This window comes from Dendropsophus ebraccatus, chromosome 13 (assembly GCF_027789765.1).
Source record: "Dendropsophus ebraccatus isolate aDenEbr1 chromosome 13, aDenEbr1.pat, whole genome shotgun sequence".
NCBI classification, from domain to species: domain Eukaryota; kingdom Metazoa; phylum Chordata; class Amphibia; order Anura; family Hylidae; genus Dendropsophus; species Dendropsophus ebraccatus.
Window position 1 is genome coordinate 81,254,142 of NC_091466.1, and position 14,375 is coordinate 81,268,516.

The 14,375-nt window shown below is 51.5% G+C and overlaps 1 protein-coding gene across 7 annotated transcripts in view; it reads right to left on the bottom strand.

The window, feature by feature from the left end:
• The window catches only part of NRXN3 (neurexin 3), a 427,584-nt gene that overhangs the window by 278,952 nt on the left and 134,257 nt on the right, over window positions 1-14,375 (bottom strand). For 6 of the 7 annotated variants that reach the window (XM_069951290.1, XM_069951289.1, XM_069951288.1 and 3 more), the window contains exons 7-8: window positions 7,350-7,553; window positions 4,808-4,834 (exon numbers count right to left, since the gene is read on the bottom strand). In XM_069951290.1, coding sequence (XP_069807391.1) covers window positions 4,808-4,834; window positions 7,350-7,553 — 231 coding nt within the window. The remainder of the gene's footprint in view (window positions 1-4,807; window positions 4,835-7,349; window positions 7,554-14,375) is intronic. The other variant, XM_069951286.1, reaches the window with a different exon arrangement.

Sequence of the window (14,375 nt, forward strand, 5' to 3'; positions counted from 1 at the left end):
CTCAGTCTCTATGCTGCCCCTGCTGCTTCCCTGTTAGCTCTCAGTCTCTATGCTGCGCCCTGCTGCTTCCCTGTTAGCTCTCAGTCTCTATGCTGCCCCCTGCTGCTTCCCTGTTCGCTCTCAGTCTCTATGCTGCACCTTGCTGCTTCCCTGTTCGCTCTCAGTCTCTATGCTGCCCCCTGCTGCTTCCCTGTTCGCTCTCAGTCTCTATGCTGCCCCCTGCTGCTTCCCTGTTCGCTCTCAGTCTCTATGCTGCGCCTTGCTGCTTCCCTGTTCGCTCTCAGTCTCTATGCTGCGCCCTGCTGCTTCCCTGTTAGCTCTCAGGATGTCTCTATGCTGCGCCCTGCTGCTTCCCTGTTAGCTCTTTGGATGTCTCTATGCTGCCCCCTGCTGCTTCCCTGTTAGCTCTCAGTCTCTATGCTGCGCCCTGCTGCTTCCCTGTTCGCTCTCAGTCTCTATGCTGCCCCCTGCTGCTTCCCTGTTATCTCTCAGGATGTCTCTATTCTGCGCCCTGCTGCTTCCCTGTTAGCTCTCAGTCTCTATGCTGCCCCCTGCTGCTTCCCTGTTAGCTCTTAGGATGTCTCTATGCTGCCCCCTGCTGCTTCCCTGTTAGCTCTTAGGATGTCTCTATGCTGCGCCCTGCTGCTTCCCTGTTAGCTCTTAGGATGTCTCTATGCTGCGCCCTGCTGCTTCCCTGTTAGCTCTCAGTCTCTATGCTGCGCCCTGCTGCTTCCCTGTTAGCTCTCAGTCTCTATGCTGCCCCTTGCTGCTTCCCTGTTAGCTCTCAGTCTCTATGCTGCGCCCTGCTGCTTCCCTGTTAGCTCTCAGTCTCTATGCTGCTCCCTGCTGCTTCCCTGTTAGCTCTTAGGATGTCTCTATGCTGCCCCCTGCTGCTTCCCTGTTAGCTCTCAGTCTCTATGCTGCCCCTTGCTGCTTCCCTGTTAGCTCTTAGGATGTCTCTATGCTGCCCCCTGCTGCTTCCCTGTTAGCTCTCAGTCTCTATGCTGCGCCCTGCTGCTTCCCTGTTCGCTCTCAGTCTCTATGCTGCCCCCTGCTGCTTCCATGTTAGCTCTCAGTCTCTATGCTGCTCCTGCTGCTTCCCTGTTAGCTCTCAGTCTCTATGCTGCCCCCTGCTGCTTCCCTGTTAGCTCTCAGTCTCTATACTGCGCCCTGCTGCTTCCCTGTTAGCTCTCAGTCTCTATGCTACCCCTGCTGCTTCCCTGTTAGCTCTCAGTCTCTATGCTGCGCCCTGCTGCTTCCCTGTTAGCTCTCAGTCTCTATGCTGCCCCCTGCTGCTTCCCTGTTCGCTCTCAGTCTCTATGCTGCACCTTGCTGCTTCCCTGTTCGCTCTCAGTCTCTATGCTGCGCCTTGCTGCTTCCCTGTTCGCTCTCAGTCTCTATGCTGCGCCCTGCTGCTTCCCTGTTAGCTCTCAGGATGTCTCCATGCTGCGCCCTGCTGCTTCCCTGTTAGCTCTTAGGATGTCTCTATGCTGCGCCCTGCTGCTTCCCTGTTAGCTCTTTGGATGTCTCTATGCTGCGCCCTGCTGCTTCCCTGTTAGCTCTCAGGATGTCTCTATGCTGCGCCCTGCTGCTTCCCTGTTAGCTCTCAGGATGTCTCTATGCTGCGCCTTGCTGCTTCCCTGTTAGCTCTCAAGATGTCTCTATGCTGCCCCCTGCTGCTTCCCTGTTAGCTCTTTGGATGTCTCTATGCTGCCCCCTGCTGCTTCCCTGTTATCTCTCAGGATGTCTCTATTCTGCGCCCTGCTGCTTCCCTGTTAGCTCTCAGTCTCTATGCTGCGCCCTGCTGCTTCCCTGTTAGCTCTCAGTCTCTATGCTGCCCCCTGCTGCTTCCCTGTTAGCTCTCAGTCTCTATGCTGCCCCCTGCTGCTTCCCTGTTAGCTCTCAGGATGTCTCTATGCTGCGCCCTTCTGCTTCCCTGTTCGCTCTCAGTCTCTATGCTGCGCCCTGCTGCTTCCCTATTAGCACTCAGGATGTCTCTATGCTGTGTACTGCACCATATGCCGCTCAGACTCAGCACTGTACACTGCACCATAGGATGCTGAGCACGGTACACTACCCCTGACCCATCCTGCGAACATGACCCCTGACCCATCCTGCAGAAACGACCCCTGAAATGTCCTGCAGACACAACCCCTAGACATCTATTATACGGACCCCTGACATCTTGCAGACAGGACCCCTGGACGTCTATTATACGGACCCCTGACACATCCTGCAGACACCCCTGGACGTCCATTATACGGACACCTGACACGTCCTGCAGACACGACCCCTGGACGTCCATTATACGTACCCCTGACACGTCCTGCAGACACGACCCCTGGACAATTATTATTATACGGCCCCTGAGACGTCTTGCAGACACGACCCCTGGACAATTATTATTATACGACCCCTAACACGTCCTGCAAACACGACCCCTGGACGTTCATTTTACGGACCCCTGACACGTCCTGCAGACAGGACTCCTGGACGTCTATTATACGGACCCCTGACACATCCTGCAGACACGACTCCTGGACATTCATTATACGGATCCCTGACACGTCTTGCAGACGCGACCCCTGGAAGTCTATTATTATACGACCCCTGACACGTCCTGCAGACACGCCCCCTGGACGTCTATTACTATACGGACCCCTGACACGTCCTGCAGACACGCCCCCTGGACGTCTATTACTATACGGACCCCTGACACATCCTGCAGACACGACTCCTGGACATTCATTATACGGATCCCTGACACGTCTTGCAGACGCGACCCCTGGAAGTCTATTATTATACGACCCCTGACACGTCCTGCAGACACGCCCCCTGGACGTCTATTACTATACGGACCCCTGACACGTCCTGCAGACACGCCCCCTGGACGTCTATTACTATACGGACCCCTGACACGTCCTGCAGACACGCCCCCTGGACGTCTATTACTATACGGACCCCTGACACGTCCTGCAGACACGCCTCCTGGACGTCTATTACTATACGGACCCCTGATACTTCCTGCAGACACGACCCCTGGTCAATTCTTATTATATGGACCCCTGACACGTCCTGCAGACACGACCCCTGGACAATTATTATTATACGGACCCCTGACACATCCTGTAGACACGACAACTGGACGTCCATTATACGGACCCCTGACACGTCCTGCAGACACGACCCCTGGACAATTATTATTATACGGACCCCTGACACATCCTGCAGACACGACAACTGGACGTCCATTATACGGACCCCTGACACGTCCTGCAGACACGACAACTGGACATCCATTATACGGACCCCTTACACGTCCTGCAGACATGACAACTGGACGTCCATTATACGGACCCCTTACACGTCCTGCAGACAGGACTCCTGGACGTCTATAATTATACGGACCCCTGACACGTCCTGAAGACACGATCCCTGGACGTTCATTATACGAACCCCTGACACATCCTGCAGACACGACCCCCGGGCGTTCATTATACAGATCCCTGACACATCCTGCAGAACGACCCCTGGACGTCTATTATACGGATCCCTGACACATCCTGCAGACACGACTCCTGGACGTTCATTATATGGATCCCTGACACGTCCTGCAGACACGACCCCTGGACAATTATTATTATACGGCCCCTGACACATCTTGCAGACACAACCCCTGGACGTCTATTACTATACGGACCCCTGACACGACCTGCAGACACGACCCCTGGACGTTCATTATACGGTCCCCTGACACATCCTGCAGACACAACCCCCGGACGTCCATTATACGGACCCCTTACACGTCCTGCAGACAGGACTCCTGGACGTTCATTATACGGATCCCTGACACATCCTGCAGACAGGACTCCTGGACGTCCATTATACGGACCCCTTACACGTGCTGCAGACAGGACTCCTGGACGTCTATTATTATACGGACCCGATACGTCCTGCAGAAATGACAACTGGACGTCCATTATACGGACCCCTTACACGTCCTGCAGACAGGACTCCTGGACGTCTATTATTATACGGACCCCTGACACAGCCTGCAGACATGACCCCTGGACGTCCATTATACGGACCCCTGACCAATCCTGCAGACACGACCCCTGGACGTCCATTATACAGACCCCTGAAACGTCCTGTAGACACAACCCCTGGACGTCCATTATACGGACCCGACAATCAGACAGGTTATAGTTACGGCGTCTCCTGTGACCGTGATTTCCCCTGACAGATGGGATCCTGCTTCAGTCCTCCTAGGGTCAGTGGCGTCATTGTAGAGAACGTTTGGACACAATGAATGAACTTAATGGACATTTGTCTCCTTTAACCCATAATATGTAACTATGACTATGTCTGGCCTAGGCAAAGATGAGCACTTACCTGTGAACCCCGCCGATGTCAGCCACTTACCTTCAGCTTGGGATAACATCAGGGCCCGCAGCAGCTGATGTATCAGCACTACATATAGGTGTGTGGGGGGGGGGGGACTCTGAGGACATGATAGAGGTCCCCACATTCTTCAGAGAGTGTGTATGTCTACACTAGCCTGTGGCTGAACTACAGAAGCCAACATGTCCTCAGCGGGTCAGCCACAAGCTGTATCATCACAGGCTGCAGGGTGGATACATGGTTATAGTGTGCAGCATGTGTGCAGTTTGCGGTGTGACCACTAGGTGTCAGGCCTGTCCCAAAGCAGCCCCCAGAGGCGCAGACACCCAGAGCTCACCATGTCAGTCACAGATCATACAATAAGAGCATGAGATAGAACATAATGAGATTGAGGGTAGAAACTTACTGGAGTTACAGTTTATCCTGATACAGTCTAGATGGGAAAAAATAAATGAAAGATGAATTCGTATCCTTCAAGGTTACAGCTGCAGTCATCCAAAAACAGTGAGGTCCACCCTTCCGGGGACAGACACACGCAACAACAGTGGCCATTTTATAGTGCTGGGTGTGAGCGCCAAATCTGCCTGATGTGTGACATGTAATGGAGGGGTCCTACATGGGGGTCCTGAGATCGGGCAGGTCCCCACTGGCTTTCGCTACACTCTGACATGTACAAATTTATCTATAAAATGGCCACGTACAAACAGCAAACCGCACAAACACATTGCTCCAGAACCTCAGCCATCTTTACAGGGGTATGTGGGGCAATAGAAGAGTAAGGGGCTGTAGTAGGGCTCAGTGTGTCTTCCAGGCACTGTATATATGAGAGGCTGAAGGTCCTCTGTATAGACTGCTATACACATATATACAGCAGGCGTCCCCCTGTCCTGTCAGGGCTCCGCCTCCCATACAAGGGGCATTCCTCTTTCTCATAGTGGTGAGCGGCCGTCACACAAACGCTGTGTATAGTATCATGGCCCCTCACCACATACACAAGAGAGAACGCACCCCCCAACACCCGGCTACTGTGGAAATCATCAAGCAATTGGGGTTCACATGTTGCATGGGGAACAATATTCCGGCTCATGGCTGTTTCGTGCGATTTGGTTTGCTATGTGTCGTCAACCGCAACAGAAAAGTGGGAGCAAACACCCTCAGAGAACCGGTGGGATCAGCAAATAGTGGGGGCAGAAGAGCGGAAAAAAAAGCAGAGCAAAGTTCGGGGCCTGGGGGAGCGAGGATCAGAACCCCAAAAGGGGAGGAGCAAAATCAGAGGGGGGAGAAGGGGGAGGAGGAGCAAGGATAAGAGGGGGGAGGAGGAGCAAGGATCAGAGGGGGGAGGAGGAGGAGAAGGGGGAGGAGTAGTGAGGATCAGAGGGGGAGGAGAAGGAGGAGCAAAAATCAGAGTGGGTGGAGGAAAGGGGGAGCAAGGATCAAAAGAGGGAAGAGTAGGAGAAGGGGGAGGAAGAGATAGGATCAGAGGGGGGGAGGAGGAGGAGCAAGGATCAGAGGGGGGAGGAGGAGGAGCAAGGATCAGAGGGGGGAGGAGGAGGAGCAAGGATCAGAGGGGGGGAGGAGGAGAAGGGGGAGGAGAAGGAGGAGCAAAAATCAGAGGGGGTGGAGGAAAGGGGGAGCAAGGATCAAAAGAGGGAGGAGGAGGAGAAGGGGGAGGAAGAGATAGGATCAGAGGAGGGGAAGGAGGAGAAGCGAGAATCAAAATGGAGAGGAGGAGAAGGTGGAGGGGGTGAGAAAGAGAAAGGAGGAGCAAGGATCAGAGGGGAAGGAGGAGGAGGAAGGGGGAAAGGAGGAGGTGGAGCAAGGATCAAAGGAGAAGGAGGGGGAGTGGAGATCAGAGGAAGAGGAGGGAGAGGGGAGAGAGAGTGGGTATCAGAGTGGGGGAGGCGGCAATGACTAGGACAGAGGAGAAGTGTTTAGAGGGATGGAAATAGAGGAGAACGGGCAAGGAAGGGGGAGAGAGTCTTCACCGTCAGTAGGGGGAGGGGGGCTCAGCGCTATCGCTCCAGTATGATGAGGGAGCTGGGTAAGAAGGGAGGGGAAAGATAGTGGGGGTTCTGATCTTCCCATAAGTGAAGTCTTGGCTAGAATATTGTCTCCATTCGAGACATCTACTATGGGTTGGACATTGTGGGGTTGTGCACACCCCTAAATGCTGCTCCACACGCTCTGTTCTCAAGGCTGTTTGCTGTACGGGCCGCAGGCTTCAGGCCTTTGAAGGGTAGTGAGTGCCATCTTTTGAGGTAACATGGCCGATGATGGAACAAGGCTAAAAAACTTAAAAAACACAGACAGACGGAGCACGAACATCACACTAGGCAAAGGGCACTGAATGGTGACAAAGACAGAGACGACCCAACACAGTCTCCATGTATGACACCACCGGCAGCAACACCGAAGGCTTTAGGAGACTGATTTGGGTGAAAGAAGAACAAGACTGGTGAGATAGAGAGATGACAAAAGATTGGCAGAGAAAAGAATGGACGGCAGAAGAATATCTGCAGGGCCGGTGAAGCTACAGAGACCCATCTGCTTCCATCCTCTGACCCCAGCACACAAACAGGATGGAAGGCGGCCACGAGTGCTGATACGGGGGTAAAAGGCGGCCAAGCTCAGTGCCGATTACCCATATACAGCATGGTTGGGTGCTGGGAGCTTCAGGATGGGGGTCTCACCACTCCTGTGTTACTGGAGGGGTTGGCTAAGTGCAGGGAGTGTCACCCCCAACACAGTGCCAGCGCCCGCACAATGTAACAAGGTAAGGACTGTCCTCGGACCACACAGGTCATCGGGTCATGTCAGGAGGGTGGCTGAACCGGACCATGCACTGGTGATACCATGGACAAATATATACTGCGGCCAAAAAAAGAGCAAACAGAAAGACATTGACATGGAATCCCGATCCCCGAAGAGAGGAAGGACCCATACGATACCTAAATTAACCGTGAGTTTAACTTTCCCTCCATCCAACTCCAGCCGCAGAGTGTCTGCAGAGTCCCTGGACGTGGTGGCCACCAGCAGTCCGTAGGCTCGCTGAGACTTAAACCGAAACGAAACGTCCTCAGCTTCTGTGTGCATGACGACCGGCATGACTATCTTCATATACATACTGCCATCATAGCTCAAGATGGACGCCTCTGTGAGAAGGAGAAAATTAGCCATTAACATGTGCTTTACTGCTGACATCAGACATTGTTCACAGAAAACATGGATGAGGTCTGGCATGAAATGTGACACCAGGGAGGATGGCCCTTATAGAGCATACACCAGAGACGGCCCACAGTGATGGAACATCGGGGACGGCCCACAGTGATGAGAGACCCAGGGTGGCCCACAGTGACGGAAGACATGGGGGTGGCCCAAAGTGACAGGAGAGCAAGGGACGGCTCATATTGACGGGAGATGCAGGGACGGCCCATACCGATGAGAAACCCGGGGCGGCCCACAGTGATAAAAGACATGGGGGTGGCCCACAGTGATGGGAGAGCCAGGGACGCCCCATAGTGATGGAACACCGGGGAAGACCCATTGTGAAGGAGACCTGGGGACGGCCCACAATGAAGGAAGACTCAGGGGCAGCCCACAGTGACAGGTGAACCCGGGAGCGACCTGCAGTGATGGGAGACCCGGGAAAAGCCCACAGTAACGGAAGACCCGGGGAAGGCCCATAGTGATGAGAGACACGGGGCAGCCCACAGTGACGGGTGAACCCAGGGATGACCCAAAGTGAGGGCAGACGTGGGGATGGCCCTTATAGACCATACACTGGAGATGTCCCACAGCGTTTTGGCACCCGGGACATTCTCATGGTCCACACTGCAGAGCTGGGCACTCAGCTGAGGATTGGGCTGTGGAATCTCCATTTTGTAACACAATTTGGGGTCCTTCTTGTCAGAGGTTTCCTCTTTAATGATGACTGGAGATGTGAGTAAGTTGTGTGGGAGACGTCAGTCCCCGTCCTCATCTTGCGGGGTTGCTTCTATCATTGCATTTGTCACTGTGACCTTTAGAGCAATTCACAGTCATCATAGTAACATCAGTAAACTATGAGGAATATTCCTAAATATAAGCATTGTGTGCAGTACTGCCCCTAGTGGTCAGACCAAGATACTGTACTACATATGCTGCCTGTACACTAGCAGTGAAGGTTGTTATAGAGGTCACACGAGACTATAAGAAGTATATTAAGTGAATAGGGGAGCCGGACCAGAGTTTCTCTTTTTAACATTGCATTAGAAGCTATGACCCTCTGGGGTACCTGTAGAGGTGTCTGCCCCCAGGGAGCAAATCCAGCGCTGGAGAATCAAATATACAATATGTACCCTAATATATAATCTGCCCAAAATAACCAAGCACAAGGAAGAAAGATGGCGGTCCGGGTCCCACACAGAGAAACATTCTACCTGATAGCTCGATAAAAGACCAAAGACAGAGAACACCCTCAGCGGGGTCATGATCCAGATAACTGTTATGGCCTCTCAGATCGTGGGGTGTAGCATTATGTACTGTGAACACATCTGCCCCCACTGGATCCCACCAAATCCTCCTACAGCCGGACTATGAGCTTACCACAGCGTGTGTATGTATGTGTATGTACATATGTGTGTGTATGTAGGTATGTACTTATGTATGTATATGTGTATGTATGTATGTATGTATGTATGTATGTATGTATGTATATACTTATGTATGTGTATGTACCTACGTATGTATGTACTTATGTATGTGTATATGTATGTACGTGTGTGTATGTATGTATGTATGTATGTATGTACTTATGTATGTTTGTACGTATGTGTGTATGTATATGGGTGTGTGCATGGGTTTGTGTGTATGTATGTACATACATACGTGTATATGTATGTACTTATTTGTGTATGTTTGTACGTGTATATGTATATACTTATTTGTGTATGTTTGTACGTGTATGTATGTACTTATTTGTAAAAGTTTTTTTGTGTGTATAAGTTTATATGTAAGTATTTACCTATGTGTGTATGTTTGTACTTGGATGTGTGCATTTGTTTGTGTATATGTACTTATGGATGTTTGTGCGTTTATAAACTGCTCAAAAAAAATAAAGAGAACACTTAAACATCACAATAGAATTCCAAGTCACTCAAACTTCTGTGACATCAGACTGTGCACCCAGGAAGCAGCACTGACTGACACTCACAGTCACCTGCAATCACCAGCCCCCCTCAATAACGGAGGGTTCTGCAGGTGGGGAGCACACACCACTTCTCACTACCTAGGCTTTCTGATGATGTGTTGGTCAATTTTGAATGCTGGAGCTTTCACACTTGTGGTAGCATGAGACAGACTCTACAACCCACACACGTGGCTCAGGTAGTGCAGCTCATCCAGGATGGCTCATCAATGCGAGCTGTGGCAAGAAGGATTGCTGTGTCTGTTAGCGTAGTGTCCAGAAGCTGGAGGCTACCAGAAGCCAGGCCAGTACACCAGGAGACGTGGAGGAGGCCGTAGTGTCCAGAGGCTGGAGGAGCTACCAGGAGACAGGCCAGTACACCAGGAGACAGGCCAGTACACCAGGAGACAGGCCAGTACACCATGAGACGTGGAGGAGGCCGTAGTGTCTAGAGGCTGGAGGCTACCAGGAGACAGGCCAGTACACCAGGAGAGGTGGAAGAGGCCGTAGTGTCCAGAGGCTGGAGGCTACCAGGAGACAGGCCAGTACACCAGGAGACGTGGAGGAGGCCGTAGTGTCCAGAGGCTGGAGGCTACCAGGAGACAGGCCAGTACACCAGGAGAGGTGGAAGAGGCCGTAGTGTCCAGAGGCTGGAGGCTACCAGGAGACAGGCCAGTACACCAGGAGACGTGGAGGAGGCCGTAGTGTCCAGAGGCTGGAGGCTACCAGGAGACAGGCCAGTACACCAGGAGACGTGGAGGAGGCCGTAGTGTCTAGAGGCTGGAGGTGTAACCAGGAGACAGGCCAGTACACCAGGAGACGTGGAGGAGGCCGTAGTGTCCAGAGGCTGGAGGTGTAACCAGGAGACAGGCCAGTACACCAGGAGACGTGGAGGAGGCCGTAGTGTCCAGAGGCTGGAGGTGTAACCAGGAGACAGGCCAGTACACCAGGAGCCGTGGAGGAGGCCGTAGTGTCCAGAGAATGGAGGTGTAACCAGGAGACAGGCCAGTACACCAGGAGACGTGGAGGAGGCCATAGTGTTCAGAGGCTGGAGGTGTAACCAGGAAACAGGCCAGTACACCAGGAGACATGGAGGAGGCCGTAGTGTCCAGAGCATGGAGGTGTAACCAGGAGACAGGGCAGTACACCAGGAGGAGGGGGGGGGGGGGGCGGTAGTGTCCAGAGCATGGAGCAGATACCAGGAGACAGGGCAGTACACCAGGAGGAGGGGGGGGGGCGGTAGTGTCCAGAGCATGGAGCAGATACCAGGAGACAGGGCAGTACACCAGGAAACGTGGAGGAGGCTGTAGTGTCCAGAGGCTGGAGGTGCTACTAGTGAACAGGCCAGTACACCAGGAGACATGAAGGAGGCCGTAGTGTCCAGAGGCTACTAGGAGACAGGCCAGTACACCAGGAGACATGGACGAGGCCGTAGGAGGCAACAACCCAGCAGCAGGACCGCCACCTCTGCCATTTTGCAAGGACGAACAGGAGGAGCCCTGCCAGAGCCCTGCACAATGACCCCCCACAGCCACAAATGTGCATGTGTCTGTACAAACAGTTAGAAAGCAACTTCTTGAGGATGGTATGGTAAGGTAAGGAGGGCCCGACGTCTACAGATGGCCTGGCCTCTCGTTCCCCAGACCTGAATCCCATTGAGTACATCGGGGACATCATGTCTCCTCCATCCACCAACATCACGTTGCAGCACAGACTCTCCAGGGGTTGGCGGCTGCTTTAGTCCAGGTCTGGGAGGAGATCCCTCAGGAGACCATGGGCCACCTCATCAGTAGTATGCCCGGGCCTTGTAGGGAGGTCATACAGCCACCTCATCAGGAGCATGTCCGGGCCTTGTAGGGAGGTCATACAGACACCTCATCAGGAGCATGCCCGGGCCTTGTAGGGAGGTCATACACCTCATCAGGAGCATGCCCGGGCCTTGTAGGGAGGTCATACAGACACCTCATCAGGAGCATGCCCGGGCCTTGTAGGGAGGTCATACACCTCATCAGTAGCATGCCCGGGCCTTGTAGGGAGGTCATACAGGCATGTGGAGACCTCACATATTACATATATATATATATATATATATATATATATATATATATACACATTACAGCACAGTTGGATCAGCCTGGAGGGGGTTACCACATCAGTTACATTTCAGAGGGGTATATATAATATATATTATATATATACACATACACACATACAGTGGGGGGGAAAAGTATTTAGTTAGTCACCAATAGTGTAAGTTCTCCCACTTAAAACTATAAGAGACAAAATGAGAAAACAAATCCCGAAAAGAACATTGTCTGATTTTGTAAGAATTTGCAAATTATGGTGGAAAATAAGTATTTGGTCACCTACAAACAATCAAGATTTCTGGCTCTCACAGACCTGTAACTTCTTCTTTAAGAGTCTCCTCTTTCCTCCACTCATTGTGTTATCAGTATAAAAAGACACCTGTGCACACCCTCAAACAGTCAGACTCCAAACTCCACTATGGTGAAGACTAGAGATAAGCGAAGCATGCTCGAGTCGATCCGAACCCGAACTTTCGGCATTTGATTAGCGGTGGCTGCGGAACTTGGATAAAGCCCTAAGGCTATGTGGAAATCATGGATATAGTCATTGGATGTATCCATGTTTTCCAGACAAGCTTAGAGCTTTATCCAAGTTCAGCAGCCCCAGCTGATCAAATATCGAACTTTCGGGTTCGGATCGACTCGAACCCGGTTTGCTTATCTCTAGTGAAGACCAAAGAGCTGTCAAAGGACACCAGAAACAAAATTGTAGCCCTGCACCAGGCTGTAAAGACTGAATCTGCAATAGACAACCAACTTGGAGTGAAGAAATCAACTGTGGGAGCAATAATTAGAAAATGGAAGACATACAAGACCACTGATAATCTCCCTCGATCTGGGGCTCCACGCAAAATCTCACCGCGTGGGGTCAAAATGATCACAAGAACGGTGAGCAAAAATCCCAGAACCACGCGGGGGGACCTAGTGAATAAAGTGCAGAGAGCTGGGACCAATGTAACAAAGCCTACCATCAGTAAGACACTACGCCAGTGCCAGGGACTCAGATCCTGCAGTGCCAGACGTGTCCCACTGCTTAAGCCAGTACATGTCCGGGCCCGTCTGTAGTTTGCTAGAGAGCATTTGTATGATCCAGAAGAGTATTGGGAGAATGTCCTATGGTCTGATGAAACCAAAGTGGAACTGTTTGGTAGAAACACAACTTATCGTGTTTGGAGGAAAAAGAATACTGAGTTGCATCCATCAAACACCATACCTACTGTAAAGCATGGGGGGGGTGGAAACATCAGGCTTTGGGGCTGTTTCTCTGCAAAGGGGCCAGGACGACTGATTCGGGTACATGAAAGAATGAATGGGGCCATGTATTGTGAGATTTCGAGTGCAAACCTCCTTCCATCAGCAAGGGCATTGAAGATGAAACGTGGCTGCTGGGTCTTTCAACATGACAATGATCCAAAGCACACCGCCAGGACAACGAAGGAGTGGCTTGGTAAGAAGCATTTCAAGGTCCTGGAGTGGCCTAGCCAGTCTCCACATCTCAACCCTATAGAAAACCTTTGGAGGGAGTTGAAAGTCCGTATTGCCAAGCGACAGCCCCAAAACATCACTGCTCTAGAGGAGATCTGCATAGAGGAATGGGCCAACGTACCAACAACAGTGTGTGCCAACCTTGTGAGAACTTACAGAAAACGTCTGACCTCTGTCATTGCCAACAAAGGATACAGAACAAAGGATTGAGTTGAAATTTTGTTACTCACCAAATACTTATTTTCCACCATAATTTGCAAATAAATTCTTACAAAAACAGACAATGTGATTTTCTGGATTTGTTTTCTCATTTTGTCTCCCATAGTTGATGTCTACATATGGTGTCTATTACAGACGCCCCTCTCATCTTTTTAAGTGGTGGAACTTGCACTATTGGTGACTGACTAAATCCTTTTTATCCCAGTGTGTGTGTGTGTGTAAACAAGGAAACTTCAACCTCAGATGAACAACAACTCCCAGAAGACTCCACGAATCTATTAATGGCCACGACTGTTCATCCGCCCATTGATCTATTGGTTTGTTGTAATTTTACTGTCCTTTAAAGTCACTTTTGACACATCATCAGATCACATGGCTCTGCCTGGCTGTCAATCGTCTAACATGTAACTGATACGGCAAACAGATCGCAGATTTCATGGAGACCGGCCAAAGAAAAACACCTTGTGACAACCAAGATGCATTGACCCCTAAGAAACATCAATATGCAAAAAGGTCAGCGGAGCCTCAGTTATGAGTCTCAAACCACGGGAATGGCCAGACATCCCTCCAGGGAAGGATGTAGCAAACGTCTCCTGTACAGAGACTCCACCCCCCACCTCCGCGCTAGGTCCTTCCCTGGAGGGATGTCTGGCCAGTCCCGTGGTTTGGGACTCATAACTGAGGCTCAGCCGACTTTTTTGTAACAGAGGTCTGGAGAGTTCTTTGAGCCTTGTACAGTCTGATCTCGGGGTATACTTGCTGAGACGTCCTCTCCTGAAAAGATCGGCTGGCCTCAATCGTGAACAATCGCTCTCAATAAACAATGAACTTCATGTTGTTTACATATGGTCCAATAACAAACGAGATCATTGCTGGTCTGGAGCCTTCCGGAGGAATGATGGAAGCAAACTGCCAAAACCTCTGCTTATATAGAGGCGCTCCAGAACCTCTGCTTATATAGAGGCGCTCCAGAACCTCTGCTTATATAGAGGCGCTCCAGAACCTCTGCTTATACAGAG